Genomic DNA, 15,978 nt, shown 5'->3' with positions numbered 1-15,978 from the left:
CTACCACACCCGGCTAACTTTTGTTGCATTTTTAGTAGAGACAGGGTTTCATCATGTTGGCCAAGCTGGTCTTGAACTTCTGACCTCAAGTGATTCCCCAGCCTGGGCCTCCCAAAATGCTGGGATTACAGGCGTGAGCCACCGCACACCCAGCGTGAAGAAAACATTTTTAAAAACATTACTGAAAAGACAGAATGCATACAGACATAAAATATCTCTCAATGGGAACATTCAGTATTGTTAAAATAATAATACACAATAAACTCTCCTTGAAATGCAAATGTTGGTCAGATGCAAAGCGCTAGGAAGTCTCATTCATTGCAGTGGGAATGCAGGAGTACAGACACTTTGAAAGACAGTTTGGCCTTACATTACAAAAGTAAACATACTTTAAAAACACAACCCACCACTCTCACTCGTCAGTACAAATGAATTGAAAACTTATATTCACGTAAGAGCCTGCACACAAATGTATATAGCAATGTTTTTCACAATTGCCAAAAACTGAAGTAACCAAGGAGCCTTAATAAGTGAATATTTAGTGATAAAAAGAAATAAGAAGTCAAGCCACAAAAAACATGGAGAAACCTCAGATGCACATTGCTAAGTGAAAGAAGCCAATGTGAAAAGGCTACATACACTGTAGGACTCCAGTTATGTAACATCCTGGAAAGGACAAAACTACAGAGACAGTATTTAAAAACAGTGGTTGCAAAGGGTTTGAGGGATGAATAAATGAAACATGACAATATGAATTTCTCAAACCCACAGAACCAGTACAACACAAAGAAGGAACCTTAATGTAAGGTAATACAAACTATGGACTTTAGTTAATAACAATGTATTAATAACAGTTCATTAATTGTAACAAACATATCACAGTAATGCAAAATGTTAATAAGAGAAAAACTCTGAGTGGGGTGAGAGGACATATGGGAACACTCTACAATCTGCCCAATTTTTCTGTAAATCTAAAACTGTTCTAAAATATAAAGTCTATTAATTTAAAAAAGCTAGCTTAGAAACAAATTATTTCTTTTTTTTTTTTTTTTTTTTTTTTGAGATGGAGTCTCGCTCTGTCGCCCGGGCTGGAGTGCAGTGGCCGGATCTCAGCTCACTGCAAGCTCCGCCTCCCGGGTTTACGCCATTCTCCTGCCTCAGCCTCCCGAGTAGCTGGGACTACAGGCGCCTGTCACCTCGCCCGGCTAGTTTTTTTTTGTATTTTTTTAGTAGAGACGGGGTTTCACCATGTTAGCCAGGATGGTCTCGATCTCCTGACCTCGTGATCCGCCTGTCTCGGCCTCCCAAAGTGCTGGGATTACAGGCTTGAGCCACCGCGCCCGGCCACGAAACAAATTATTTCTATTCAATAATTCAACAAATGTTTGTTCTTCAATACTGCTCAGAACTGCATTAAGATACCACAATAACATTTAATTGGAGAGATTACTGTTCATATATATCAATGGTTCTTGACTAGGAAGATTCTGCTTTCCCCACCTCCAAAGACATTTAGTAATGTCTGTAAATGCATTTGGTCATCACAACTAGGAGAAGGTAAGACATTACTGGCACCTAGTGGACACAGGTCAGGAATACTGCTAAACATTCTATTAATATAATGCACAAGACAGCCCCCTACAACAAAGAATTACCTGGGCCAATATGTCAATAGTGCTGAAATTGAGAAACTCTGATACCTATGTGCCCAGCCACCTGGCAGTGTGCAGCCTATGGTAGCTGCAAAATAAACATCTGTTGACAAATGGATATAAGAAAGACTGAACAGATAAAACCGAAAAAAGAAGGAAAGGAAAAGGAAAGAGGAAGGACAGGATGGTAGGCTCCCTGCTCATGCAGAAACATGGGGCAAAAAATTAAAATCTTATGTAACAGGTATGATAGCAGAAGCTTAGGCAAACCATCTCATCTCCACAAGACATAAGACCACACCCGCTGACTTGGTTTCTTAATGAACGTATCCCAAGCCTTACTTTCAGCCATTATGACTTCTGGGTTATAAGACATATCTTCCTAACTTTATGTTTAGTCTTTGAGAGGTTAAGTTGTGCATGAACTTTATGGTATATCCATTTCAAAGCACGATGCAATTGTCCTCACTCTAAAAGTACATTTGAATATAAAGAAAAAAGTAGAAATACTAGAGTAAATACCATTTTTTCTCCATTTTAAAACTACGATATGAAAAATAACTGTTTGCATATACACAGCAAGTTTCTTTAATATTCAGTTCACACTTGAGAGTGGATGTGGCTTTAAAGAGGGTACATGATGAAGGAGTCTTCTGGTGATGGTATAGTACTGTATCTGGATTGAACTGGTGGTACATGAAGCCATATGCGTGACAAAACTGTACAGAAACACACAGACACACGCAGGTAGAAATGGTGAAATGTGAACAAGCTCTATGGGTTATATTCATGTAAATTTCCTGATTTTGATACTAAATAGTTGTACAAGATGTTAACACTGGAGGAGGCTGGTGAAGGGTGCATGGGACCTTCCTATACATTTCTTTGCAACTTTCTGTATATTTATAGAGCTAAAAAAAATACAATAAACTTGTGATATCATTTAGTTCTCCACGAAACTTACCACGCTGAGCTCTGATCTACTTGATTAATAAAATAATAACTACATATTAGAGAAAGTTATTTTACACTAGAAGTTATGACCAGAGGAACAAAGTGGAAAAGAATATATTTTCCTTAAATACCACTCTCCAAGGACTATTATGTTTTAGATTATCTCATTTAACCTCCAAAACTGTTCTATAAGGTAGTCCCATATTATCCTCTTTTCATAAATTTTTAGGATGCTAAATTTGTCCAAGGTTACAGAGTTAACATGGTAAGTGGTTGAGCTGAGACACCATGTTACCTCCAGTCAGAGGCTAAATCTAATCTTTTTTTTGAGACAGAGTCTTGCTCTGTCGCCCAGGTTTGAGTGCAGTGGTGCGATCTCGGCTCACTGAAAGCTCCGTCTCCTGGGTTCACGCCATTCTCCTGCCTTAGTCTCCTGAGTAGCTGGGACTACAGGTCCCCGCCACCACGCCCGGCTAATTTTTTGTATTTTTAGTAGAGATGGGGTTTCACCGTGTTAGCCAGGATGGCCTCGATCTCCTGACCTCGTGATCCACTTGCCTCAGCCTCCCAAAGTGCTAGGATTACTACATTATGACTGCCTCCCATTTTAACCTGGAATACCTGCCAATCTTCATAGCAACTAAACTGTCAAATGGATCCCCTTACTCAAGCTTCAAAAGAACAGGAGTTGGGGGAGGGGGAAGCCTTCATGTATAATACTGTCTTTGACAAAAATATATCATTTGTCTTAAACCCCTTAGTATTGGCCCATGATCCCTAATCTGAAACCTTGAGTGCCAGGTATGTTCCAGAATTCAAAACTTTTTGAAATTTAGAAAGGTAGCAGTGGACAACATGGTAGCTCACCCCTGTAATCCCAACAATTCGGGAAGCTGAGGTGGTATGATTGCTTGGGGCCAGGAGATTGAGACCAGCCTGGGCAATATGGCAAGACCTCATCTCTACAAAAAATCTTAATATTAGCCAGGCATGGTGGCACATGCCTGTAGTCCCAACTATTCAGGGGGCTGAGGCAGGAGGATCGCTTGAGCCCAGGAGGTCGGAGCTACAATGAGCCATGATGGTGTTACTGCACTCTAGCCTGGAAGTCAGGGCAAGACCCTGTCTCAAAAAAACAAACAAAGGTAATGGCATATATATTGTATATTACACTATACTTGGAGGGGGTTTAGGGGTCACACATCATGATTAAATACATTAATATTTCTGCAGCAAAATGCAGAGATATGCATAGTAAGCACGATAAGTAAAAACCATAAATAGCCTTCCATCACTTCTAGCCATTTTGCCATCAAATGAGTTTACCACAACAAACAAACAAACAAACAAACAAACAAACCTTTTGGTTTCAGAGATTTCAAGCTTGTGGAATTGCAGATTAAGGGAGTAAAAACATTTAACATGTTATCCATAGAATATACACACCTCCGTCCCATCTCCAAAAATAAAAGCTAATTTTTGAAATCCTTGATTAGAAAAAGTAATGCCATCTTACACCAACACCTTAAAAGGACAGGGATTACCCACTCCTTGAAAAGATACCTGAATTCATCCTCCTATTAAGTGATGAACAGTCATCCAAAAAGACATCAGTTAAATGGCTGCTACCAACAGAACAGGTTCCGGAAGCCTCTGTAAACTGGCCAATAGAATGATGACAGTTGGATTGTTTTGTCAGATGTCACTAGCAATAATCAGAGGTGGTGAAAAGGCTAGGGGAATACTATTTGAAGCCTAGCAACATAAAAGATGAACAGTATAGCTTTGAGATCCTATAAAAATCACACACATCAGAATGAATAGGAAGAAAGCAAAGTGCACAGAATCAATAGCCAGATAGTGGAATGTCAATTACAGTTCTTCTATTTCTTAGCTGTGCCCTCTCAGTGCCTCAGTTCCTTCATCAGAGAAAAGGAAAAATACTACCACCTATTTCAAAGAGTTATTGTGAGAGAGATAAATCTGTTAATGCATATATACTATTTAGAACATGCAGGGCACAAATAGGAGCTATTATCACTATTTTTCAGATTGTCATAGATTTCCTTACAGTTACTATGAAATGTCATGAGAATTACGGTAAGACCTTCATTTCTAGTTCCTCACATTTGTTTTATTTTTACCTTAAAATTTTAGGCAAGGATAAATAAGAAAGAAATGTGAGAACTGAACTTATTACCAATGGAAAGAATCTATACAGTATCAGACAAGCTGTAGAGATACAAATTAAGATTCTACGATGAGGAAAGCCTCAATTTCTTCTCCTTTTTACATCAACATCTGAATATATCCACATGCCAAAACATAAAACTAATTAGTGGTCAATGGATATTTTCACCGATGTATTCAATCAGCTGAATATTTTAGGAATAAGAGCAAAACCTCCAAATCCATATTCAAGCTGAATATCCCTTATCTAAAATGCTTGGAACCAGAAATGTTTCAGATTTCAGATATTTGTTTAAATTTTGGAATATGTGCATTTTACTTGCCAGTTTAGCATCCCTAATCCAAAAATCCAAAATCTGAAATGCTCCAGTGAGCATTTCTGAAATTTCAGCATCAAGTCAATGCTCAAACACTTTCAGATTTTGGAGTATTTCAGATTTGAGATTTTTTAGATTAGAGATACTCCACCTGTATTAGAAATAGTAGCAATTTTAACTGATCTGTTCTTAATTTAGAAATAATCTGAATATCCAAGATGGTATTTCCTTTTCTGCTTTGCTAACAGAACTCTCACAGACAAATGTTCTTACTAGAAAGTAGGTGAAAATCAGAAAATACATGAACTTTGCTCATTAATTTCATAATAGTTGTATCTATTCTCTTTGTTTTCTAGCCACCTTAAATTAAGACTAAAAAACTCTACCTACTGTGAGTACTTGGGAAACCATCATTTAGTCTACTTCTTTTTTTTATTATTTTTTTTAAGGGGAGCATTTTTAAAGAAATGAAATTTTAAAAATATCATTCATGTGTCAGTTCTCAATGTTTACGAAAACTCTCAGACAACTCCTGGTAAACATGCCCCAAATACCAACCTTGGGTAAAAATACATAATTAAGACTTATTACTGGCCGGGTACGGTGGCTCACGCCTGTCATCCCAGCACTTTGGGAGGCTGAGGCAGGTGGATCACTCGAAGTCAGGATTTTGAGACCAGCCTGGTCAATATGATGAAACCCCGTCTCTACTAAAAATACAAAAATTAGGGGGATATGGTGGCGCACACCTGTAATCCCAGCTACTCATGAGGCTGAGGCACAAGAATCTCTTGAACCCAGGAGGCAGAAGTTGCAGTGAGCTGAAATCCTGCCACCGCTCTCCAGCCTAGGCAACAGAGTGAGACTCTGTCTCAAAAAAAAAAAAAAAAAGAAGACTCATTATCAAAAAGGTCCATCTATTTTAATGTAAATACTGAATTGCTTCTTTACATATTTCTACTTCTGAATACTTTCCCATAAATGGACAAACACAGGGAAGAATACAGGCTCTTGAATAAAAAGGCCAGGATTTCAACTTAATTCCCAACGTGTGTGCTAATAATCTTAAAAACATCCTAAGATGTTTAAGTTTCAGGAGACTCACCTGAAAGAGTTAATATACAATGACCAAACAAAACATTTATGAATCTTATAACTGAGTCCACTAAGGATTATAGAGGACATCTTCCTTAGGCATTCCTTCTATAATACAGTAAAGCTTACTTTTGGAAAATAAACTTTCTGAGAGCTATTCAACTCCCAGTACATTTTTCCACCAAGTTAGATGCCAAGAATAATACATTTATATACTGAAAGATGGGATAAAAGAACCATTCATTACTCACTTTTACTAAGAAATCAATGAATTAACTAAAGTTCTTTCAGAAGTATATTTTATATCATGAATTACACAGTACTTTTTGTGGCGTAAAGCTTAAGAATCTAGCTCTCATATATGCACTTGCTTAGTAAAAGTTCTGACCTCTAAAATATTTTTGAAATATCTTCCTAAACAATCCAGAAAGTTTCAAATTATTAGGAAAAATTTCAGGCATTGTAATTTTTAAATTCCTATCATAGACTAGAATATTAAGAAAGACTGCACAGGCTGCGTGCAGTGGCTCATGCCTGTCATCCCAACACTTTAGGGAGGCTGAGGCAGGCAGATCACTTGAGGTCAGGAGTTCAAGACCAGCCAGTTGCCAAAGAGGTGAAACTCTGTCTCTACTAAAATACAACAACTTATAGTTTGGCGTGGTGGTGGGTGCCTGTAGTCCCAACTGCTCAGGAGGCTGAGGCAGGAGAATTGCTTGAACCCAGGAGGCAGAGGTTGCAGTGAGCCGAGATTGCACCACTGCACTCCAGCCTGGGCAACAGAGCGAGATTCCATCTCACACACACACAAAAAAAGACTGGACTGCACAAAAAGGGAAGTGTAGGCATCGATGGATACATAAACTTTATTTACTTTTCCTTTAAACAAGGTGTCAAAAATGGCCTTGCTTACCAGTGTCATCGGCAGGCTCAGATGTGAGTGGTTTTGGAGCTGGTGTATTTTTGGGTCTGGCAGCAACCTGAGATGGAGATGAAGGTGTGTTGTCTCCATTAACTACATATGAGCAGCATGAGTTTTGGACTAGAGTGCTTGTAGGTACATGATTATCTATTCCATTCGTGCCTTCAACAGCCAACCTTGAAAAAAAAATGATTTATTTCAATCATTTAAGTACAAGTCAAGAACATTTCATGAGAATTTTCATAAGAATTATTTATTGAGTTCTCTTAAGTTTTTTTGTTATTTCTTTTTTAAAAATTTTTTAGATTCTATTTCCAAACAATTATATTTCAAGTAAAATGGGACATAACGAACAAAGATATGACATGTTTTATATTAAAGTTTTAATTACTTTTCAGTTCTAAGTATATCCATTCTGCAGATAAAAAAATACTGAGGTATACAAACATACTAAGTCAAAATAAATAAGGTCTCTCACAATAATACTCAAGTTGTACATTTTAAATATTTAAGACTAATATTAATCTATTTTAAAAGCTCTAAAAGTAGTTTCAAAAAGTTCATGAAATTATATGAATCATAAAAATCAAGTACAAACTACTGTAAATTTTCTTTTTTTTTTTTTTAGAGACAGGGTCTCACTTTGTCACCAAGGCTGGAGTGCAGTGGCTCACTGCAGCCTCAACCTCTTAGGCTCAAGCAATCCTCCTGCCTCAGCCTCTTGATCAGCTAAGAGCACAGGCATGCATCACAGTGCCCAGCTAATTCTTTAAATTTTTGTAGAGACTGGATCTCCCTTTGTTGCCCAGGCTGGTCTCGAATTCCTGGCCTCAAGCGATCCTCCCATCTTGACCTCCAAAGTGCTGGGATTATAGGTGTGAGCCATTGTACCTGGGGTGAAACTATTGTAACTTTATTAAATCTTGAAAAATAAGTGAAAAACAGTCTTCAAATATTGATTACAAATTAGCATATACTAGGCACTAAAATCATGACTACAGGATGATCAAAAAAGCTAAATATTATACCCCAGAACTATAAAAATGTATAGTATATACATTAGCAAGTAAGTAACTCTAACAACAAAATCAAACATTTTAAGTCTTATTGGCAGTGGAAGGAGCTGAGCGATTTGGTGAGACACAGTGTTTAAAACAAAACAAAACAAAAAAATTTTAAAGGAGTTGGAAATTGTAAGTGGCCAGGAGTGCTTTTCCAAATACACAGGTCATCCCATATCTACTCTCCAGAGAGCAGCCTGAGCATTGTTTTAAAAATATAAACCAGATCATCATGTCACTCTCCTGGTTAGCCAACAAATCTTTTGAAAATCAACCACACCTTTATCCCATCTTCTCTCTAACCTATTTCTCTCTGAGCTCATCCTTGCTCACTTTGCAGCAGATATCGATTTTATTGAATATCAAAAACACACTGAACAGTCTTCAAATGTTTATTACAAATTATGATATGCCAGGTGGTAAAACATAATAACTATGAAATTATCAGAAAAGGTTAAAGTTCTTCCCTCAGAACTCTGCACAGATGGTTGATTCTTGGCTTATCAATCTTAGCTCAAATCACACTTCCTCAGAGACGATTCCTTGGCATCTCTTAAAAATAGGCTCCCTTCCATTCCTGTCACCTTGTCCCGTTTAAATGACTTCATAGTGCTTATCGCTATGTCTAATTAGTGTATTTATGTCTTCTGTTGTTTACTATATATATACACACATATATGTGTGTGTGTGGGTGTGTGTGTGTGTGTATATATATATATATATATATAGTTTTTTTTTTTCCCCCGAGACGAAGTCTTCCTCTGTCGCCCAGAGCCAGAGTGCAATGGCGTGATCTCAGCTCACTGCAACCTCTGCCTCCCGGGTTCAAGCAATTCTCCTGCCTCAGACTCCCAAGTAGCTGGGATTACAGGTGCGCACCACCACGCCTGGCTAATTTTTTTGTATTTTTAGTAGAGACGGGGTTTCACCATGTTGGCCAGGCTGGTCTGGAACTCCTGACCTCATGATCTGCACACCTCAGCCTCCCAAAGTACTGGGATTATAGGCACGAGTCACCGTGCCCAGCCTACTATCTACCTTTATCTCACCAGAATGTAAATTTCATGGGAACATGGCTGGTATTCTTAGTACTTGAACTAATGTCTGGCATCAAACAGGCATTCAGTAAGTATCTGTTGAATGAACAAATGATTAATGAATCCCACCCTCCTTTCCCTTGTCACCTATACATTTGGAACAAGATGTGTTCAGGAAGTTTGGGCAGGTAAAGACTGAAATGAGTGTGATTTGTACATCCCTCCCCAGGCAACTAGAAAGAATCAGTGATTCAGAAGTCTAGGTAAAATAACCCATCTGAATTTCTCCTGGTACTATAAAACTAATCTTTAATTCAAAGAGTCTTACTATGCAATCGACAATATTTGGTAGTAATTCAAGCTCCTCTACCCATCTAAATTTTTTTTAATTACATGGACATTAAATATATTTACTTAAGCCAAATATACATTCAGAAGGCATACTTATCTGTTCAAGTGGTCTAATGAGAATCACTAAACGGCAAGTTAGAAAAAACGATATTAATAACTATAGATTAATAAAGGTCACACTTTGTCATATACCAGTATGCTTTTTCAAAGGTAATGAGTCCGTTTTACAACAGTATATTTTTATATTTTCAGGTGCTAATTCCACTTTATTTGATCTATTATTTACTTTTATTCCAATTTAAATTACTTCAAACAAAAAAAGTCTCTATTAATTGTCATGAACTGTGAATGCCAGGGAGTTTCTGAAATGGTAGAATGATATATCTGAGGCAAGGCCACAATGATGTCTGAAAGGCCACAATCTGTGGAGCATTTACCTTCTCATGATTTATAGCATAATGCCAATCCAGAGAGCGGTATGATACCTATTTATCCACAGTAACTGACTGTACTTACAAAACATGTCTAAATACACATTTTAAAAAGCCATTTTCAATAAAACGAAATCAAGCACTGTACATGCTACAACATAAATGAACTTTGAAACATGCTAAGAAAAAGAAGCCAGTCACAAAAGGTCACATACTGTATGAATCCATTTATATAAAATGGACAGAATAGATAATTCACAGACACAGAAAAAGTAGATTTATGGGTACAGGGAAAAATGGAGAGTGAGTACTCATGCATACATGGTTTCTCTTTAGGGTAGAATGTTCTGAAATCACACAGTAGAGAAGGCAACACAACTACGTTAATATATTAAAAACTACTAAAACATATACTTTAAAAAAGTGAATTTCATGATATATGTATGATATCTCAATAAAGCTGTAATTTTTTAAAAAGCTACTTTCACAAGAATTAACCAAATGACCTGTTTAGACATAAGCTTCTAAATTCTGTGGCAAATTCTAAACAAAGGTAAAATATAAAAATTCTTATTCAGGAAATATGTTCCACATCATGTCGCCACCCATATTCAAATAAAATATTCTACCTGGCAGTTGTCCTTGCTGAAGGCTCTCCATTTTCATGTAAGGCATCACCATTTTGCTGTATTTCTACTGAACAACAAGAAAGAAAGAAACTAGGTTTTTATATACTTCTTGCTCATTCTTTTTCCTTTAAATTTTACAAACATATAAAGTTAGCTTACTGGTTGGAGATGAGCTGCAGTTTGTTATATTTTCTTGCTCAATCACCAATCCATCAAGCACAACTGTCAATTCACCAGTTTGTGCTATGCCATTCTTGTTTTCCAAGGAAAGTTTTAATTGTTCTTTCACTCTTTCCACTAGAAAGAAGAATATTCTAATTTAAAAGCTTTTGCCATATATAAAAATGCTTCAGAAATCAAAATTACATTTCAAGAATCACTCTAATTCAGTACTTGATATTTGGAAGGAATTCTTTGCATGCCTCTGACACTTAGTTAAGTAATTCCTCTTTCCCCCTCAATCCCATGCTTTCAGTATCACCTTTAATTGCTTCTGTGCATATTATAAATGTTGGAGAACATATAAATACATCTAAATAATAAGTGTATCAATTATCTAAACTTGCTTTTCAGCTTAAGGTACCACAGAGGACTCTTGTGGCTGAGGCAAAATTTCTGCGCAAGAGTCAGGTAAGTTTGGTTTCAAATTCCAGTTCTGCTACTTACTGGCCGTGTATTCAGTAACTTATTCAAACGTCTTTAAGCCTTGGTTTCTTAATTACAAAATGGAGATGATGGATTTCAAACTAAAGGGACAGTGTTGAGGACCAAATGCAAAACCATACAGACAGCCCTAGCACCACTTCTGAGGCACAGTTTACGTGCTTGATAAATGCTACGTATTGTGACAATCATTTATCATCGTTTTTATATTAGGATAAATACTTCCTTCTCATTATTAGAACTAGTTCTTACTTAAATTCAAGGTCATTTTGCTTCAATTTCTGTTAGACTATATATTTAGACTATGTATTAAGCGATATATTAGACTTCTATATATTAGACTATATAGTAATAGTTATTAGAGGGGGCTTAGAGAAAAGGAGAGATGAAGGTAAAAGGATACAGCTTCAGTTAGAAGGAATTTTTGTTTCTTTGAGATACTGCACAGTGTGATGTACACAGTAAATAATGTGTTGTACATTTAAAATTGCTAACAGTAAATTCCAAATGTTCTCATCACAAAAAAAAACATAAGTATTTGAGGTGACAGATATGTTAATACACTTGGTTTAATTATTCCACATTGTATTAATTGATCATAACATCAGTCCGTATCCCATAAATATATACAACTACAATTTGTCAATTTATAATTTAAAAATAAAAACTAAAAGAGAAAGTTATCAGTGATCACTTTATTATTCAAACTGAGGCCAAATACTTCAATCTGATCTTCAGTGGCTTTCTGCAGTTTTTGCAATCATGGAACATTTCACGTTTTAGATGAAGTCCTTAACTTTGATCTTTCCTATATTTGATCTTTCCTATATTTAACAAATTTGGGTGGGGAGGGGAGGTTCTCCATTTACTAAATGCCCAGAATAAATATGTTCACAGTTATCTATGTACAGAAAAGACAAGACAAAAATCTAGAACTACTAATCACTGGACAGAAATTCTTTGTGGCTAGGCCTGGTGGCTCACACTTGTAAACCCAGCACTTTAGGAGGCCGACACAGGAGGATCCCTTGAGTTAGGAGTTTGACACCAGCAACACAGTGAGATCTAGTCTCTATAAAAAATTTAAAAGTTAAGGCCAGGCATGGCGGCTCATGCCCTAATCCTAGCATTTTGGGAGGTGAGGTAGGCAGATCACTTGAGCCCAGGAGTTCAAGACCAACCTGACCAACACAGCAAGACCCTGTCTCTATTTTATTTTTTAAATTAAAAATTAGCCAGGTGCAGTGGCATATGCCTGTATTGCCAGCTACTCAGGAGGCTGAGATGAGAGGATCCTGTAAGCCCAGGAGTTCAAGGCTGCAGCAAATGATGAATGCACTATTGCACTCTAGTGGGAGTAACAAAGTGAGGCTCTGTCTCAAAAAAGAAAGAAGGAAAGAAAAAGAAATTGTTTGCAAAAAAAAAAAAGTTTAAACCATGTAATAAAAGAAGACCTTATAGAATACCCCAACCATTTGTAGCATCACAAACCTCAATTCTACTTTACATCCAAGAAAAAAAAAAAAAACAAACAAACAAAAAAAAAAACTAATTAAACAACTAGAAAAACTAAAGGAAATACGAAAGTACACACACAAAAAAAACTATAAAAGCAGCCAGGCACAGTGGCTCACGCCTGTAATCCCAGAACTTTGGGAGGCCTAGGTGGGCCTATCACAAAGTCAGGAGATCAAGACCATCCTGGCCAACATGGTGAAACTCTGTCTCTACTAAAAATACAAAAAAATTAGCCGGGCATGGTGGCAGGCACCTGTAGTCCCAGCTACTTGGGAGGCTGAGGCAGAATTGCTTGAATCTGGGAGGCAGAGGCTGCAGTGAGCACAGATCGCGCCACTGCACTCTAGCCTGGGCGACAGAGCAAGACTCCTTCTCAAAAAAAAAAAAAAGAAAACTACAAAAGCATGAATTTCAGCTTTCTCTAATTACCAATATCTGAAGAATACTATATTGACTGACATTCAATTTCATTCTTGTCATCTCCCATGATTTCAAGTGTCTGGAATTTGGTGATTTGGTTTCTCCTTAAAATATACAGCTGTTTGACCAGATTCCTAAAGAACAGCCTTTTAAAATCTCTTTAGTGTGTTTCTTGGTTAAGTTCTTTCATTTTTATTTATCTGTAAATGTCTGCATTCTCATCCTCAAAAGACAGACTTGTTGGGCATATAATTTTATATTGGTAATGATCTCCTCTCAACTCTTTGAAGATATTTTTCCACTGTCTTCTCCTATTACTAATTCTGCAATTCTAATTCATAAATCTTTGCAAATACCCTGTTTTTCTCTACAGCTGCTTTTTAAATTTATTTGTCTTTGGTATTATGCATTTCACTATGATATAGGGAGGTAGACCAAAAAACAAAAACTTTCTTTTAGTGGTAAGTGCATTGAAGGAAATGAGCAAAGCAGTGGTAAGGAGGTCTCCTTTAGGGTGGTCAGGGTTTGACCCTGACCTGGTCACCTACTGACCTGGTCACTAGGCATGACTTTCTCTTTGCCCTCTTGTTTGGGACAGTATGAATCTGTGGACTAATGTTTTTCATTAGTGTTCAAAAACTTGCAGCCATTCTCTCTTAAAATATCTCCTCAAAAATCTGGCCCATTATCTATTTTTCATAAATAAAGTTTTATTTGAACACAGTCACACTCATTCATTTACATATTTTCTACGGCTGCTTTCACGTTACAATGACAAGTTAAATGGTGTAACAGAAACCATATATGGCCTACATGCTCAGATGTTTACAATCTGTCTCTTTATGGAAAACCTCTGCTTATGGTGGCTTGTTCCCTTATGTTTATTCTCTGACGTTAGCTTAAACTAATTTTAAGCTAATTTTTACCAGTGGTTTGATGATATGCCCTAATTTTGCAGTGGTTTCATTGTACACCCAAAAGTGTAGACTAGAGGAGTTCAAGTTCAGCTCCCTTATCTCTGGCTATTAGCCAAAAGCTCAGCATCATTAAATCTGCTATTGGTATGGCAGACTATTCTAATTCTGGTTCATGAGATTTTCTTTACCCCAATCCCCTCATCTCCTGGCTTTTTTTTTTTTTTTCTTTTAAAAGAAGAACAGTTCTCTACCTTTTTGCAAAATCATCAATGCCGCAAAGATTTGTTCAATCCAGTACCTAGGTATTCTCCAGTGGGAGGGTGTTTACAGTATATATTATTTCACAATTCTGAACATGGAAGATTGAGTTATAACATTTTGGATCATAAAACTGGAAGGACAATCACATAAATAATTCCCATCTACATGTGAATGTATATGTGTGTGTCAGAGGGAAAAAGATATTATTCTGTCATAGTATAAACAAACCAACTCAGACATATTTATCCATTCAATATTTGAGTGCCTACAGTGTGCCAGGCACTGTAGCTGGGGAAAAAGCAGGACAAACCCTGACCAGCCTAAAGGAGACCTCCTTACCACTGCTTTGCTCATTTCCTTCACTGCACTTACCACTAGAAGAATGTTTCTGTTTTTCAGTCGACCTTCCCAAACGAACTGAAATCTCTAGCAGAGCAGAGAGATCTTGTCCAACTAATTCAATGATGTATCCTCCGCAGCTGAGAGAAGGTAGGTGCTTAAGAAACATTTAAACTAAGTGATTAAGGTAGTCCTGTCCTAGGAGAACTTACTCTTGTAAGGCAGAAGCTGATTTTTTTCGTACCTCCTAGCAATTTGAGACAGAACAACTTGAGTCTCTGAGGAGGTAAGTATATAAGTAGGTAATTTGTTCTGTAAATCATGGATTTGTTGAAAATGTGTTTCACAGATTTCTATGTAGCTCAGAGCCACATTCTGAAGCAGTTTTTAAAAACTGCTCAAATAATGTATTATCTATTGCTGAGTAACAAATTTTCTTAAAACTTACTGGCTAAAAGTAACAATAATCACTCATTATTGCCGAGAACTCAAGAGGGGCACACATACATCTGGCAGATGGGGGTGCTGGCTGCTGGGAGGAGACCTCAGTGCCCCTCCACAGGGCTTTGTGAGAGTCTTCCCAATGGTTGCTGATTTATTTCCCATGGTGAGTACTCCAAGAGAACAAGGCAAAAGCTGAAATGCCTATACAACTAAGTCTCAGAGGTCGTACACCATCACTTCTGCCATAATCTAGTGATCACACAGATCATCTCTGACGCAGTGTGGGAGGGGACTACAGAAGGGTGTTGGAACACCAGAAGGTATGAAAGCTTGGCCATTTTAGAGGCTGGCCAATGTACTCGTAAGTATGAGAAAAACCAAATTTTTAGGAACAAAATGAATACATAAGGTTACATAGCTTGTAAGTGACAGTCCCAATAATAGCAAAGTTTTCTAATTCCTAAGTCTTTTCATTATATCATGCTAGGAGTCAACGTTCAACAACTCACTAAGTTAAGCTCCCACTTCCTACCATGTAACCAAAAATTTCAGAATTTATATACTTATTTATTTATAATAAATCTGTAATCCTAGCACTTTGGGAGGCTGAGGGGAGTGGATCACTTGAGGCCAGGAGTTCGAGATCAGCCTAGCCAACCCAGAGAAACCCTGCCTCTACTAAAAATACAAAAATTAGTCAGGCATGGTGGCACTTGCTTGCAGTTCCAGCTACTCACAAAGTTAAGTAGCTAGGGCTATCCCTAAGAGCCTTGAGGG

General features: G+C 37.2%; 1 protein-coding gene across 2 annotated transcripts in view; it reads right to left on the bottom strand.

Annotated features, from left to right (window-relative positions):
* WWP1 (WW domain containing E3 ubiquitin protein ligase 1) overlaps positions 1-15,978 on the bottom strand; it is a 123,067-nt gene that overhangs the window by 57,769 nt on the left and 49,320 nt on the right. The window contains exons 6-8 of one of the 2 annotated variants that reach the window (XM_023222838.2): positions 10,799-10,936; positions 10,640-10,703; positions 7,122-7,306 (exon numbers count right to left, since the gene is read on the bottom strand). In XM_023222838.2, coding sequence (XP_023078606.1) covers positions 7,122-7,306; positions 10,640-10,703; positions 10,799-10,936 — 387 coding nt within the window. Of the gene's footprint in view, positions 1-7,121; positions 7,307-10,639; positions 10,707-10,798; positions 10,937-15,978 lie in introns of both variants that reach the window. The other variant, XM_023222837.3, reaches the window with a different exon arrangement.

Source organism: Piliocolobus tephrosceles, chromosome 7 (genome assembly GCF_002776525.5).
Source record: "Piliocolobus tephrosceles isolate RC106 chromosome 7, ASM277652v3, whole genome shotgun sequence".
Taxonomy (NCBI): domain Eukaryota; kingdom Metazoa; phylum Chordata; class Mammalia; order Primates; family Cercopithecidae; genus Piliocolobus; species Piliocolobus tephrosceles.
This window is presented reverse-complemented; position numbering and strand designations above follow the sequence as displayed.